Source organism: Manis javanica, chromosome X (genome assembly GCF_040802235.1).
Source record: "Manis javanica isolate MJ-LG chromosome X, MJ_LKY, whole genome shotgun sequence".
NCBI classification, from domain to species: Eukaryota; Metazoa; Chordata; class Mammalia; order Pholidota; family Manidae; genus Manis; species Manis javanica.
This window is the reverse complement of record NC_133174.1, coordinates 139,911,901-139,925,786: the sequence shown is the minus strand read 5'-3', so window position 1 is coordinate 139,925,786 and position 13,886 is coordinate 139,911,901. Positions and strand designations below refer to the sequence as shown.

Genomic DNA, 13,886 nt, shown 5'->3' with positions numbered 1-13,886 from the left:
GCTTTCCCAATGGCAGGTGGTCAGATGGCCCTTCCCTAGGTGTGCCACACGAAGACCCAGGCCTGGCAGGCCATGTTGACACAGCCACACCTGAGGGTTGGGTGAGGGCCGGAGAGGACGGGGCAGTCCTCCATGTCAGAAGATGGGTGTTGGGCAAAGGGTATCTTCCCCCACACCCTAACCCCAAACCATGCAGGCCTTAGGAGGAACGGAAGGGGGCCACTGGGCACTGGGAGAAACAGGCAGGGAAGGTGTAATTGGGGACTAAGGAAGGAGAGCCCAAGACGACAGCAGGTGAAGCACACACGAGATGGAAGGGAGGGGGAGGCGTGCCGGCCACATCCCCCGCAGCACCTGCACTGCCCAGGTATACAAGGGGGTGCTGGCTGCCCAGCTCTGCCCATGTGTGGAAGGCACAGCCGTGCATGCAAGGAACCCGTGTGTTGCCAATGCTGACAGCCAGTGACCATTTATTCAAAGAAGCAAGGGGGAGACTGGGGCTGCCACCCTCAGGTCTGGATGTGGCTCTTGGCACTGAAGGCCAGATAGTAGGTCACTAGGCCGATGACTGCAGCCAGCACCTCAGTGGACACCCAGGGACCGTTCCAAGTGCCCTGCAAAAAAGGAAACCAAAGCCAGCTCGGGAGGAATGGGCGAGGGGGGCCAGCTAGCCACAGTTGCCCTCCTGGGGCACAAAGACACAGTGTCCCACCAAAAAGAGCTGAGACTTGCTGTGTACCCCATTTCCCCTGAGCCCCGGCCAGTCTCTTACGCCCACTCACCCGATGATCCACACTGACTGTAAACAGTGGTGGGATGATGGAAACGTCCTCATTATTTCTCTGAGCCTGCAAGGGAGGAGGGGGGGGTCGGGGTGCACCAGGTGGGGTGGGGAGGGATAGGAGAGGCAGGAACATTGGCCCCAATCACAGAAGAGGAGAGAAAAATGGATGAGAAACTTGGAAGGTGCTGGGATAGGGGGGATGGGTGGACAGGAAGGTGCCCACCCACCATCCTGTTCTGTGTAAGGCCCCTAGTGGCCTGGAGCTCCAGGGGTCAGGGACCACAGGGTGGAGATGGCTGTGGAAGTGAGGTGTGCCTTCCCTTCTGCAGGACTGGGCAGGGCTCCCGGGGAGTGATACGCACCTTCCTCAGGAGGCTGTAGGATTCCTCGTCAAAGAATCTGACCTCATAGGTGCCTGCGTGGGCGCTCTTGTGATCGAGGCTCCAAGATACCTGCGTGGTGTTCAGCAGGGAGCAGGCACAACGGATGCCTCAGGCTCCCCCAGCCAGCACTGACACGGCGCCACTAACCGTGACCTGAGTCAGAGCCCCAACCTGGCTCGATGGGGCCACCCTTAGTCACATCTGTGAGTAGGTGGCCCCCACCAGAAATGACAACTGTGGCACGTCTTACCTGGTAACGCCCCACATCCTGGCCCCGGGTAACAGGAAATTGTTTTCCACTGACATCAGCATAAAGAGCCATGTTCTGGGGGGCGGATAAAGGGAGAATCATCTTCCCTTTGGCCGGTGGCAGAGGTTCCACTATGCTGCCCATAGCAGCACCTGTGGCCTATGGGCAGCGAAGCCAGGCACAGCTGGGCACTGCAGTGTCTGCCAGGGAGTGCCATGGGAGAATCACGGAGGTAAGTCTGCCACAACCCAGAGTTGTGCCAGGAAGCTGACATCCACTAATGCTCTCACTGCCCCTCTACGTCTTCCCTATGGGGAGGACACACGGCCCCCCAACCCACAGCAAGCCTGTTAACAGAGCACGGTGACCGAAGTGTCCTTGTTATTTATCTGAGCCTGGAAGGGGGTGCTGAGGTCAGGGGTGTGCCCAACGAGCCACCCAAGGAATGCTGTACCCGAAAAGGTCCAACTTCTTTCTCTAGGCCTTTTGGGTTGCAGGTTAAAGTCAGGGGCTGAGGCTAGAGCTGCTCAGTCTTGGACTTAATGAAACACCCAAGTGGACACACACCTTGGCAGAGAGCCACCAGAAAAGGGATGCAGGAGCCTGGGGGCTGACCCGTTTCTCCCTTTCCATGTACATTCTTTCAAAACCCAGCAAGGGTTTTGCACCTATGCTAATGAACCTAGGCAAAGCAGACCAGGCAGGTCAGGAGCATGTTCTTTAACCTGCCAGACTCTAGCCTTCCTGTGCTCTGACAATCTCCTACACCTGTGAATCAAAACCCTTTTTCTGCCTCTGTCCACGTGGGTCCCGGGGGCCAGCACCATCAACCACCAGCGAGGGGCTGATGCCTAAAGTCTCAAGCTCACTGCACGCCTCTTGCACCAGGACCCCCCCTAACGGAACCCCACTGCCTCACCTGGACCCTGTTTTTGCACGTCAGGGAGATCTCCACGATAAAGACAGTCTCAGTGGAAATGACAGCATCCGTGGTAGTGTAGTAGGAAGGGGTGATCTGGGGTTCCACGCAGGCCTCCGCTGTTGAGAGGCAGAGACATGCCTGGGTAAGACCCCAGCTTGTGTGCACTGGGCTGGGAGGCAAGAGGGACCACACAGACCCCATCAGCTGAGGATACACGGGGCCTTTCAGACCCTGCCAGGTGGGGTCTGGGAGACAGACACAATTTATCATAAGTTCAGCGGCAAGGGTGGGGTGGGATGGCCCGGAAGGAGGGCTGCTGGGAGGGGGGAATAGGAAGCTCTTGTCTAGGTAAAACCTCAACACAAAGGCGAAAGAGCAGATGAGCATGTGTGGTGGGGGCTGGATGGACTCATTGCACAACCTCCATCTGTGCTTGGTATAAGAATATAGTAATTTATCCTCCATTTACCCCATGGTCCCAAGCACATAAGCTGGTGAAAATCATGCCTGGACTTGCCTCGCCTTATCTCTAAACATTCCGACCCGCCCCCAAGGCAACAGGCCAAGGGGTAATTTTCCACTCCGCCCCTACAAAAGGCACAGCGCTCTGCATCGCACTGCTGCTCTCTCTCTCTCTGGGCAGTCACTTTCTCTTTCAGACAATAAAATCTCCTGCGTGGGCCCGTGTCTCCTGAGTCGTTCTAGGTAAGGAGGGTCGTGGCATGATACCCTTTCACTTGGACCAATGGGCAGGGAATCTGAGCAATGGTTTGGGGCTGCAGCCTGCCCTGGAGCATCCCAGAAGCCCAGGGGGCCAGGCTGATCTCAATTCAGAGCTACACATGGCCCTGGACAGTCTACTGAAGGCATCCTCCACAGACACCAAGTATGGTGCTGGTAACAGCAGATGAAAAGAAAGGGTCTCTGTCCCCAGCCACAGTTGACAGAAGGCAGAGACTGGCCCCAGCATTTCCTGAGAAGGAAATGGGAGAGGTTCTGGATCCAGAAGCACAGCTTGTCCCCTTGAACAGGGCTGACGTGAGAGAAGGGATGCTGCTCTTAGCTATCTCCATGCTGCTAGAGGCTATGGAAAAGGCAGGCCCTCACCGAAGTCACAAGGCCAGCGGGAAAGTCCTCAGACAACTGCTGAGTGCCGTGTCCCAGCAGAGCCATGCCTTAGGCCTAGGCAGTCAGAGGCTTTGGGACTGGGTAGTGGAAGGAAGATGCCTGGGAACATGGGTGGGCGGTGGTTCTCAGGAGCCACATTCTTCTGTAAGGCTCTAACCATGGCTTTTTCCCTGTGGACACTGTGCAGCACTGAAGGGCTTTGCTGCCAGATCTGTCTTTTCCAGACATTCACTGGCTACAGCATGGGCAATTCCGAGAGGAAGGTGAGAATGGTGCAGGCAGGGAGGCCAGTTCAGCTGGTGAAACACTACAGGCACCAAGACAGCGCTGGTCTGAAGTAGGGCAGGTAAAGTGAATGTGCACAAAGTGGCCCCAATCCCGTCAAGGCCCCCAGACCTGGCCTTGGCTCCTGCAAGGACCTCCTCCTTAACATACTTCTGAACTCCAGCCTGAGCTGAACCCTGCCACCAGGTGTTAAAAATCCTTCAAGAATGTAAGCTGATCTGACTCGGCTCTGCTGAAAAACCCTTTTAAGGATACACTAGGGCCTCAGGGAAGAAGTCAACTGTCTCGTCAGGCACTCAGGGACCCCCCCTCCTTACTTTTCCTTCCTCTTCAGCTCTTTCGCTTGCCCACGCTCATGGCTCCTCTGCCTGGACAGTCCCTGCTCCTGCTTTTCACTTTGAGCTCCCTTCCTGGGGAGGCCTGGCACCATCGCACCGAGTCAGACTAGCTTCTCGCCCCGACTGCCCTGCGCTGTGGAGCTTTGCTCCGGTCCGATCCCTGCCTGGGACCGAGAGCTCCGGAAGAGGAAGCAGGGACGTGTGTCACTTTCTCTGCTGCAGCTGGGGGTCCGGGCGCACGGGAAAGGTTCGGGAATGCTCCTCACAGGTGCAGGGCGGGGGAAAATTTGGCTGATTCTTCCAGCAGTCTGGCTGCTGGGTAAATGGATGTGGTGCAGGAGCGGTGGCCGCGCCCCAAGGACACCTGCTTCTTCGAGAAAGGCCCAGACTCCCGCTTTACCCGTACCCCTCCTCCCCCCACGCACCACCAGTCGTGGGAGAGAGGCTCCCTAGAAACGAGCTCCGGCCAGGCCGCTACCTGAGCAGCAGGAGAGGCCGGACAGCAGGAGTAGCGCCAGGGCACGGAGAGATGCCAGCGCCGCCATCGCCTCTTCTCTGCCGAGGTAGAAAGAACGATTCCCCTGAATACGAGGGGCAGAAGAGGAAGAGCGACGCGTAAGCAGGCACTGCAGCCAACCAGGCGCTGGCGGGTCAGGCGGGCCTGTGACGTAGCTGGCGGTACTGACGTGTCTCCTCCCCGGACCCGGAGCCCAGCTTTTCGCTCCTTTCCCCCCCACCCAAGATGGCGGCGGCGCTCCTGGCGCCGGAACAGGCCGTGAGAACGGGCGCGGCGATGCGCGTGCGCACCACTGGGCCCGCTCCTACTCCTGAGACTTCGCGATCCTCCAAGCTCTCGCGAGAGGAGTGTTTGTGTGTTGGGACGTGCGGCAGCCTTCATTTTCGGTCATGGCGCTGAAGGTGGCGACGGTCGCCAGCGGCACTGTGAAGGCAGTGCTCAGGCCAGCCCTCCTCTGCCGTTCTTGGGAGGTGAGAAAGGGGAGCGGGCCGTGGGGACAGCTGCAGCGCTTGCCGGGCCGGGTGCCGCCGTTCCAGGAGTGTCCTGGAACCCGATTGGATGCGGGTCCCTCAAGGGCGGAGAGAGGGCTGCGCGCTGGGGTTGATTGGCTTCCTCGGTTGTCAGTAAGGAGATTGGCCACAGTTGGCTCTGGTCCGGCTTCCCGAGGGCTCTGCATCTTGTGGCAGAGCAGCTCCGGACAGGCGGGGAGAGTGGGCCGCGGCTAGTGTCCTTGTGGGAGCCCTCCTGAGGCGGGCATGTGTCCTGGCCCGCCTTACTCTGGCTGCCCGTGGAATCGCATTCCCCGTCGCCGTTCCTCAGGTTTCCCTCTTGCGGACCGCTTTGCCACCTGTCCGGGTGGAGATGGAAAATCGGATATTGCCAGTATCTCCGGTTCCGACCCCCGACATTCTTATAGCCCCAGATGCTTTATCCCCGCAGGTGCCTGGAATGGGAGGGAGCTTGAGGCTGTCGGGGTGGGAGGCCGCGGGGGCTTTTCTTGCGCAGTTTTCCGTTTAGGATCTTGGTTAATCAGGTCCGGTTCCTCTCCCTTTACATGCTTCAGTGAGGATAATTTAGTCCCTGGGTGGGTTGGAAGCCATCTGAAGCATCAGTGAACCAGGACTGGCCCAGGGGAGAAGAGGTATGACCTCCAGGACTGGCTTCCTACACTGACCCACTGTGTGGCCTTGCACCAGTCCACTCCTCTCTCTGGGCTGCAGTTTCCCCTCCATCTCAAAGGATTCTGCCAACTCTGACCTTCCAGAACCCTGTGACTTTGCTGACACTCCTTGTGGACACATCTGCAGCCATGCTTGCACCCTCTGACCCCTTGGGAAGACTGCTCTGTAACAGTTTATGCTTTATGAAATTCTGCTTCAAGTTCTGACTTTCTTCCACCTTTCTGATGAGACGCTTTCCAGAGGCCCTGAGGGCTCCAGCAGCCAGGCTTCCACAGGGCCTTGGTGGAGACATGTGTGGCCTCCTTGGCCTCTCCTGTGTGTGTGTTTGTGGCCATTTTGGAGCAGGGTTAGGGGCCAGTGAACATTTGGTAGCCTGACAGTGTCTTGCCCTGAGACTGGCTGTCCTAGGTATGGGAACCTTTAGAAATGAACCCTACATCTTTGGTCCCACTAATTGGGACCTTGTGGGAAAACATGCAACCACCATTGGCATTTCCTCCAACAGAAACATGCCGGAGTGAGAAGCTGCATGAAGATGTGGAGTGTGGAAGCCCTTTGGCAGGAACACATAGCAGCCCGTGCATGTATCCCACCGTGCCTCAATCTGGGCTGCTTTAATGGGTAGCCGCACAGGGTGGCCTGGGTGTGAGGGAGAACCTTTGTAACCCCCTGAAGGAAGGGGCCTGCATCTGTCCAGAGCACGGTCAGGGAAGGCGCTATTTTGCGAGCTCTCTGGGTCTTTGGCCAAAGCCGGAAGGAACATCTAGTATAGGAACCAGGTGAGGGAGTTGTTCAACCCTAGTGCTGGTGATGGGATCCAAGGTGTGTTCGAGTGTGGGGGGGGTTGTTACGTAGGTGCAGAGCCAGGCCCAGGGCAAGTGCTGGTTCCCCACCATGACCCAGTTACCTGCCCGGTGCCAGTGGCATTCAAGGGGCTGAAGTCCAGGAGGAATTACTGCTGGGAGCTGCAGGGGGCCTCGCAGTGGCCACCCATTAGACACCAGCCTTGAACACTGGCCTGAGGGGTTGTGAGGTGGAAGGGGTGGGTGTTCTTTTGCACAGCCCTGTGTGCCCTGATAGGGACTGAACAGCTTACACACCTCTTCTCACTTAACTCCTTTGGCAGTCACATAAAGTAGGCAACTCTGTCCTGTGGGTTTCAGGGGAGGACAGCAAGCGCAGCCACGGTAAGCCATTTGCTACCAAGAGTGGCAGAGTTGGATTTGGACCAAGGTCTCCCTAGCCCCAAAGACCGTTATCTTGTCCTTCATTTTCTGATGTGTTGGTTCATTCAGAAATTGTTTCTTGTGTCCCAGCTATGGGACAGGCATTCTGCTTGGTCTTAGGGTGATAGGAGATTGGGCAGACATGGCCTCTTCTCTCAGGGGCTTAGTGGTTGGGGAGGGAGCAAGGCAGGGACAACCTAGGGAGATTGTGATTTGGGGGGAGGGAGTAAGTAGGGCTTTGGGTGCCCATGGGGCTTTACAGCTCAGCAGCCAGAGAGCATCAGGGAAGGCTTCCTGGAGGAAGACCAGTCTATACCATCTTCCACAGGTTTGTACTGGGAGCCTACAAATAAGATGAATCCAAATACTGATAGAAGGAAAATAGAAAAGCCCTGAGTGTGGTGGCATATTCAGGGGCTACATGAATCAGCAGATACTCCCCAGAGTCTCTTTTCCTGGTGGTCCCCACTCCTGGCCCTTGGCTTGGGCAGGTGAGTGGCACACCTTTGCTGCCAGGACTTGTGCAAGTGGGCATCTTGTTAATACCGGCCAGGGAGACCCAGATAGAAAGCCTTTCTAGACCTGCCTAGTCTCGACCTTCCTAGACTTCTAGCAGGAAGGTATGGCTCTTTGGAAAACAACGGCAGTGACTCTGCCATGGGCTGGAACACTCTGTTGCTGCCCTGGAAGGCAATGGTCAGGGCATCCCCAAGTGACAAGGAGGACCTTGGCTCTGGCTCTGCCTCTTTGGATTGAAGGGTACCCAGATGTGTGCCCAGGTGGGGCACAGTAGGGAGGAAAGTGCGGGCTTGTGGCCCTTTTGTGGTGGGATCTGAGACGTGGGCTTCTCTCCTCTGGACAATGTGGGGACTCCAAATGGGCCACTTTTCAGCACCTGTCCCTTTTGGCTTGGGTAGCTTTTGTTCTGAAGCGTCAGGTATGGTACCAATGTGGCCAAATGCGGCTGTTTCCAAGTCGAGGGTTGGGGACATTGATCAGCTGGGTAGGCCATGAAGAAGTTTTGCAGTCCTGTGAGAGCCTTCTAAAGGACTGGTTCTGTTAGTCCTCTGAAAATGGTTGGATTTTTCCCTGCGCATCGGCTTGAATTTCTGATTCTGGTGGGTTGTTGCCCATGGTGCCGACAGTGCCTATCCAGATGGACGGGGAGGTGTGGGGGGTGTGCTGGGTGCTGTCCATTCTTCTGATCTCCATGTTGTGGATTTTTTCCATGTTCTGACCATATGCTGCTTTTGTAAGAAGGAGAAAAGATAAAATGACAAATGGTCATTGTGGTGGCCCTGTGGTTTGATGATAATGACTTCTGTACTGTAGCACATTTCGTGTACCAACTTTACCATGTAGCAGACATCACTAAACAGGAATAATTGGCTGAAAAAGAATCAGAAACAACAAAAAGGGTGGAGGGGGATATATGCATTTTTTAAAAAGTGAACACGGATCCAAAGGAGGCATAAAGGGTTGTAACAACTCTGCACGGTGCTCCAACAGGCAGTCCTTTAGCAGTGGAGGTTGTGGAGCTGCCTGGGCACACACGGGGCACTGTGGTTTGCTGGAAGGTGGTGCAGGGCTGTGGTGGAGGGAATGGTGCGTGGGCCTGTCTGGGTATGGTAGGGATGGTCCGTCTTCCCAGCCACGATCTCGGCTGGCTGTTGCCAAATTGACTTTCTGTGTTTGACAACAACCCCTGGCATCTGGGTTCTCTTTGCCAGGTTCTAGGTGTCCATGAGGGCCCCTGGAGGAGCTTCTCAGTAAGTACCTGCCAGGGTGTGTGCATGCTTGTGCGTGCACACACATGCTTACTTGCAAGTGTGTACGTTGTGTTTATGCCTGTGTGCCTCTGTGTGTGTGTGTGTAGGTGTGCACCAGTGTGCATGTGGAGAGTCATGTGTACAGTGTGTGCATGTGCAGAGACACGTATCTTGTGTCTTTGCTCCCTGGTTCTCCGTGTCCCTCCCTCTGAGGTGTGGTCTCCAGAGGTTGCCCACCCCACCTCCTTACCTGAACTGTGCTAGACAGCATCCCCAGGAAAAGGCCCAGTTGCTCCAGGCCCAGCCTTGTTCCTCCAACCTCAGCTGGTCGTGTCTTCTTCCTTCCTGGCTCCTCTCTAGCAACAAACAATTGTGAGTATTCTTCTCATATGCCTGTGAAGTTGGGAGCTTTTAGTTGCTTGCGATTGACCCAAGTCCAAGCAGGGGTGGGGACTGCTTCTGCTGCTGTCTTGACTAAGGAGCCCCTGTGAGCAGCCCTGTCTGGGATGCGATGGAGTGGGGTGGGGAATGGGGGTAAGGTACTCCGAGCTGGCATCTCATGATCGGCCAGCCCATTGGGTCAGTGCTGGTGGGCAGAAGGGGACTGAAGGCCCGCCCCTTCCTTCCAGCCCCCGTCGGCTCAGTATGGTGGGCGGCACACGGTGACCATGATCCCAGGGGATGGCATTGGGCCAGAGCTCATGTTGCACGTCAAGTCTGTGTTCAGGTACGGAGGCCCTGGGCACACCTCCCCTTGACCTGTGCCCCTAGAAAAGATTGTGCTCTGGGCCCATCCTGGGCAGCTCTGAGGACCTTGTGCCATGCGGGGCAGTGAGCCCAGAAACCCACTGTCTGGGCCTTTGCCTGAGCACCTGGTGAGCCAATGGCAGGAGGGCTAGCCTGGACATGGGGAAGGTGGCATATGTTAACTGTGTCATGGAGTTCCAGTGTCCCCAGTAGTTGGTGCAGGTATGCCCAGTCTCTTCTCAGCCAGAGCCAGGTCAGGGTAGCAGCACCAGAAGAGAGGCCTCTGCACCCAGTTGTCCAAGCAGGCTTCCTGGAGGAGGTGTGGGGGGGCCGGGAGCCAGCCACCCTGACCAGCTCTGCCCCAGGCATGCATGTGTGCCGGTGGACTTTGAAGAGGTGCACGTGAGCTCCAAGGCTGATGAAGAGGACATCCGCAATGCCATCATGGCCATCCGTCGGAACCGTGTGGCCCTGAAGGGTGAGCTTGGGGACCAGGATGGGGTGCTGTGCACAAGTCCTGCTACCTCTAAACTGACACTTGTCCCTGGGGCCCCATGGCTCTGACTTCAGGGCTTTTCTGGCTAGGGAGGACCTTTGTGCTTGGAGAGTGGACAGAAGCTTCTGGGGGCCCTTCCATATTACAATTCTAAGATTTCGATGGCACTAGACTGTGGGAATCTGTCCAGTGATAGGCTCCCTCCTGTTCTTGCCGCCTGAGGCAGCTGGACCCTCAGACCAAATGTCACAGAGACATTCTAACCCTCCACCTGCCACCTTGTTTCCAGCCAGCACAGCTGTGGTAGCTGCAGGCGGGAGTTCTAGCCGCTCTTAAGTTTCCTTGGTTTGGTCCAGGTTCTTAAACTGTTTCTGTCACTCCTTCTGCAAACTTTAGCCCATCACCAGTTCTGTGTGAGGAGCATGTGAACAGAGGTGAACCGGGTTGAGCCCAGGCCCTGGCAGTCAAGTCATGGGGCTGACCTGTCAACCACAGGGTACCCAAGGCACTGTGGGTAAAGGCAGTCCAGACGGTGTAACCAAGAGGGGCTGGTGATCCTGGTGGACCCTGAGAAAGACCACCTTTACTTGGTACCTTCTGACTGCCTTCTCCCAGGAAGTGCTTACCTCCTGGGTAGCCTGGGTCCAGCCAAGGCCAAGCTGTGGTCTCTTCCAGGCAGCCCACATCTGTCCCTGACATAGGGCTTGTGTGACATCTGGTAATAATCCTGGCTGAGGTGACCTTGCTGGTGCCAGCCTGTTAATAAGCAGGAGGGGTCCCTGTCTATCCAGCCAGACCCTGGTTCTGCCATTTCCTGCCCAGGGTGTGGCAAAGCCTCCTGACCAGCTGCCAACCCATGTTCATTCATTCATTCATTCATTCATTCATTCATTCAGTATCTATTGAATGCCTACTAAGTGCCAGATGCTCTTCTAGGTCCTCAGAGCCCATCAGTGAACCAAACATACACACCTACACACCCTTCTGCTCGCATGGGACTCACGTGGGAAGTTACATGTCAGCATTCTGTGAAGTATGTCTGCTGCTGAAAGCTGTCTTCTCCCATTGGAGCCACCGTCAGTGCATGTTCCCTGGATCAGGACGGGGGATACAGCATGGCTGAGCTTGGGGGCCCTGGCTCCAGCCTGCCTGTCTTGTGTCTGTATTGCAGGCAATATTGAAACAAACCATAACCTGCCACCATCCCACAAATCCCGAAACAACATTCTTCGGTGAGAGCCTTGTGCACGGGGGTAGAGGCTTGGTGGGGCAGGCTGCAGTGTGCCAGCAGTCATGGCACTGACCGGCTGCCTCTCTGTGCCCCCAGCACCACGCTGGACCTCTATGCCAATGTCATCCACTGTAAGAGCCTGCCCGGAGTGGTGACCCGGCACAGGGATATAGATATTCTCATCGTCCGGGAAAATACTGAGGGCGAGTATAGCAGCTTGGAGCACGAGGTGCGTGAGGCCCAGGCCATGTCTTTATCCTCTCGGGTTGTGGGGCAGGGGAGGAGCCCAGGCAGGGTCAATGGTAAGATGGTGTGCCCAAGAAGCAGCTTGTCGTAGAGGGTGGGCTAGGAGAGGACACAGGTCCCCCTCCAGCCCCCTGATCCCCTTCTCAGAGTGTGGCAGGAGTGGTGGAGAGCCTGAAGATCATCACCAAGGCCAAGTCCCTGCGCATTGCTGAATATGCCTTCAAATTGGCCCAGGAAAGTGGGCGCAAGAAAGTGACAGCCGTGCACAAGGCCAACATCATGTATGCCCCCCACCTCCCCCCAGTGTGCTCCTGTCTGTTCTGCAAGCAGCCCTGAAGCAGCTGAACTGAGCGGCGTGCTCACATCTGCCCTCAGGGGCTTGGCACTCGGGACCCTGGCTGCCCACCAAGGGCCCCCATCCAGGGCTGTGCCCTGTCACCCGTTTTCCAGCCATGTCCTTGCCACAGCACACACTTGGGGGAGGGTGAAGGGCAGACTGGTTATGGGTTGGAGCCCACCTGTGGCTGTCTGCACACCCTGCCACTGCAGCTAGCTGTTGCACTGCCCAAGCTGGGTCCTGTGTCCCCCTTAGGAAACTGGGCGATGGGCTCTTCCTCCAGTGCTGCAAGGAGGTGGCAGCCCGTTACCCCCAGATCACCTTTGAGAATATGATTGTGGACAACACCACCATGCAGGTAGCTGACCCCCCAGGCTCCATGGCTGCTTGCTCTGGGCACCCTGGGCTTTCCATGCTCAAGCTCCTATCTGCCCCCTCCTTGCCCCACAGCTGGTGTCACGGCCCCAGCAGTTTGATGTCATGGTGATGCCCAATCTCTACGGCAACATCGTCAACAATGTCTGTGCAGGGCTGGTTGGGGGCCCTGGCCTTGTGGCTGGGGCCAACTACGGCCATGTGTATGCTGTGTTTGAGACGGTGAGTATCACCAGCGCTGGCCGTTTTGAGCTACAGCTCACAGACACCCAATTCCCCTGTTGAAAGTGGACAGTCTGTGGCTTTTAGAACATTCACAGGGCTGTGCGACCATCCCCACCATCTAATTGCAGCATGTTGTCATCACCAGAAAGAAGCCCTGTGCTTGCTAGCAGGCATTCCCCACCCTCCCTGCTCCAGCCCCGGGCACCCACGACTGGCTTTCCGCCTCTAGGGATTGGCCGGTTCCAAGTATTTCACGTCAGCGGAAGCATGGAACACACGGCCTTTTGGGCCTGGCTGCTCTCAGCATAACGCTGTCAAGGTGCATCCATGTCATAATCCCGCTCAGAGCTTCAATCCCTTTCACGGCTGAGTAACAATCCATTGTATGGAGAGACCATGTTTTGCTGATTTGTTTGTTAGTTTTTTTTGAAAAAATTGAGGTAAAATTTACCTAACAGATTGAAAACATTTTAAAGCGAACAATTCAGGGATATTAAGCACATCCACAGGTTTGTGTAATCATCTTTTCTGTCTAGTTCCAGAACATTTCCATCATCCCAAAAGAAGATGCCTCGCCCATTAGCAGTCCCTCCCTGGGCGCCTCCCCGCCACCCTCTGGCACCCACCAATCTGCTTTCTGTCTCTGTGGATTTGCCTCTTCTGGACATTTCACACGGTTGGAATCTTGCACCCTACAATCTTAAACTCCCCGCTCCCCCTCTTGTCTCTCTTCCAGGCTACAAGGAACACAGGCAAGAGCATCGCCAATAAGAACATTGCCAACCCAACAGCTACGCTGCTGGCAAGTTGCATGATGCTCGACCACCTCAAGTAAGTGGCTTCATGGTGCTGGGCCACCAGCCCCTGGCCAGTCTCCAGGCCCTGAGGCCTGAAGGCTGCTTTCCCTCCTTAGGCTCCACTCCTACGCTGCCTCTATCCGCAAGGCCGTCTTGGCATCCATGGACAATGAAAATGTGAGGCTTCTCTTTTCCCCTAATCCTCTTCCCCTTGAGCTGCTGTCTCAAATAGGGCTGGTGACACTTCCTGCTGTCCCCAAAGGGAGGGTGGTACCAGGTAGGGTAGGGCTTTCTGGCTCTTAGCTGGCACCATTGCCCTCCTGGTGGCATTTCCAGCCTCTAAGCCACAGGAGGCAGTGGGTGGCCCTGGGCCACAGGCAAGGTAGGGAGTGGGTGTTGGCAGGGCCCTGGTGTGTGCCCGAGCGTGCCCATCTCCTGCAGATGCACACTCCAGACATCGGGGGCCAGGGCACAACGTCGGAGGCCATCCAGGACATCGTCCGCCACATCCGCATCATCAACGGCCGAGCTGTAGAGGCCTAAGGCTGCCCTGGGAGTGTCGGCCCCTGCTCGCCCCCCAGCACCTCCACCAAAATAAATCAGCTCCTGCCCCAGCCCTCGGCCGTGTGCTTCTGGCACTCCAGGACAT

The 13,886-nt window shown here is 56.5% G+C and overlaps 2 protein-coding genes across 2 annotated transcripts; one reads left to right on the top strand and one right to left on the bottom strand.

The window, feature by feature from the left end:
• Positions 1–453: 453 nt before the first annotated feature.
• SSR4 (signal sequence receptor subunit 4) lies at positions 454–4,757 on the bottom strand. The gene is made up of 6 exons (XM_017668932.3): positions 4,569–4,757; positions 2,337–2,455; positions 1,418–1,492; positions 1,147–1,236; positions 783–848; positions 454–614 (listed from the first exon to the last, which is right to left on the bottom strand). The coding sequence occupies exons 1-6, from the start codon at positions 4,633–4,635 to the stop codon at positions 510–512; spliced, it is 522 nt and encodes a 173-aa protein (XP_017524421.2). The 5' UTR covers positions 4,636–4,757; the 3' UTR covers positions 454–509.
• A 129-nt stretch (positions 4,758–4,886) lies between these two features.
• Positions 4,887–13,883, top strand: IDH3G (isocitrate dehydrogenase (NAD(+)) 3 non-catalytic subunit gamma). The gene is made up of 13 exons (XM_017668930.3): positions 4,887–5,077; positions 8,745–8,783; positions 9,144–9,155; positions 9,413–9,510; positions 9,896–10,008; positions 11,198–11,258; positions 11,354–11,486; positions 11,651–11,784; positions 12,096–12,198; positions 12,291–12,437; positions 13,177–13,271; positions 13,354–13,414; positions 13,679–13,883. Exons 1-13 carry the CDS (start codon positions 4,997–4,999, stop codon positions 13,778–13,780), a joined length of 1,179 nt encoding a protein of 392 aa, XP_017524419.1. The 5' UTR covers positions 4,887–4,996; the 3' UTR covers positions 13,781–13,883.
• Positions 13,884–13,886: the final 3 nt, after the last annotated feature.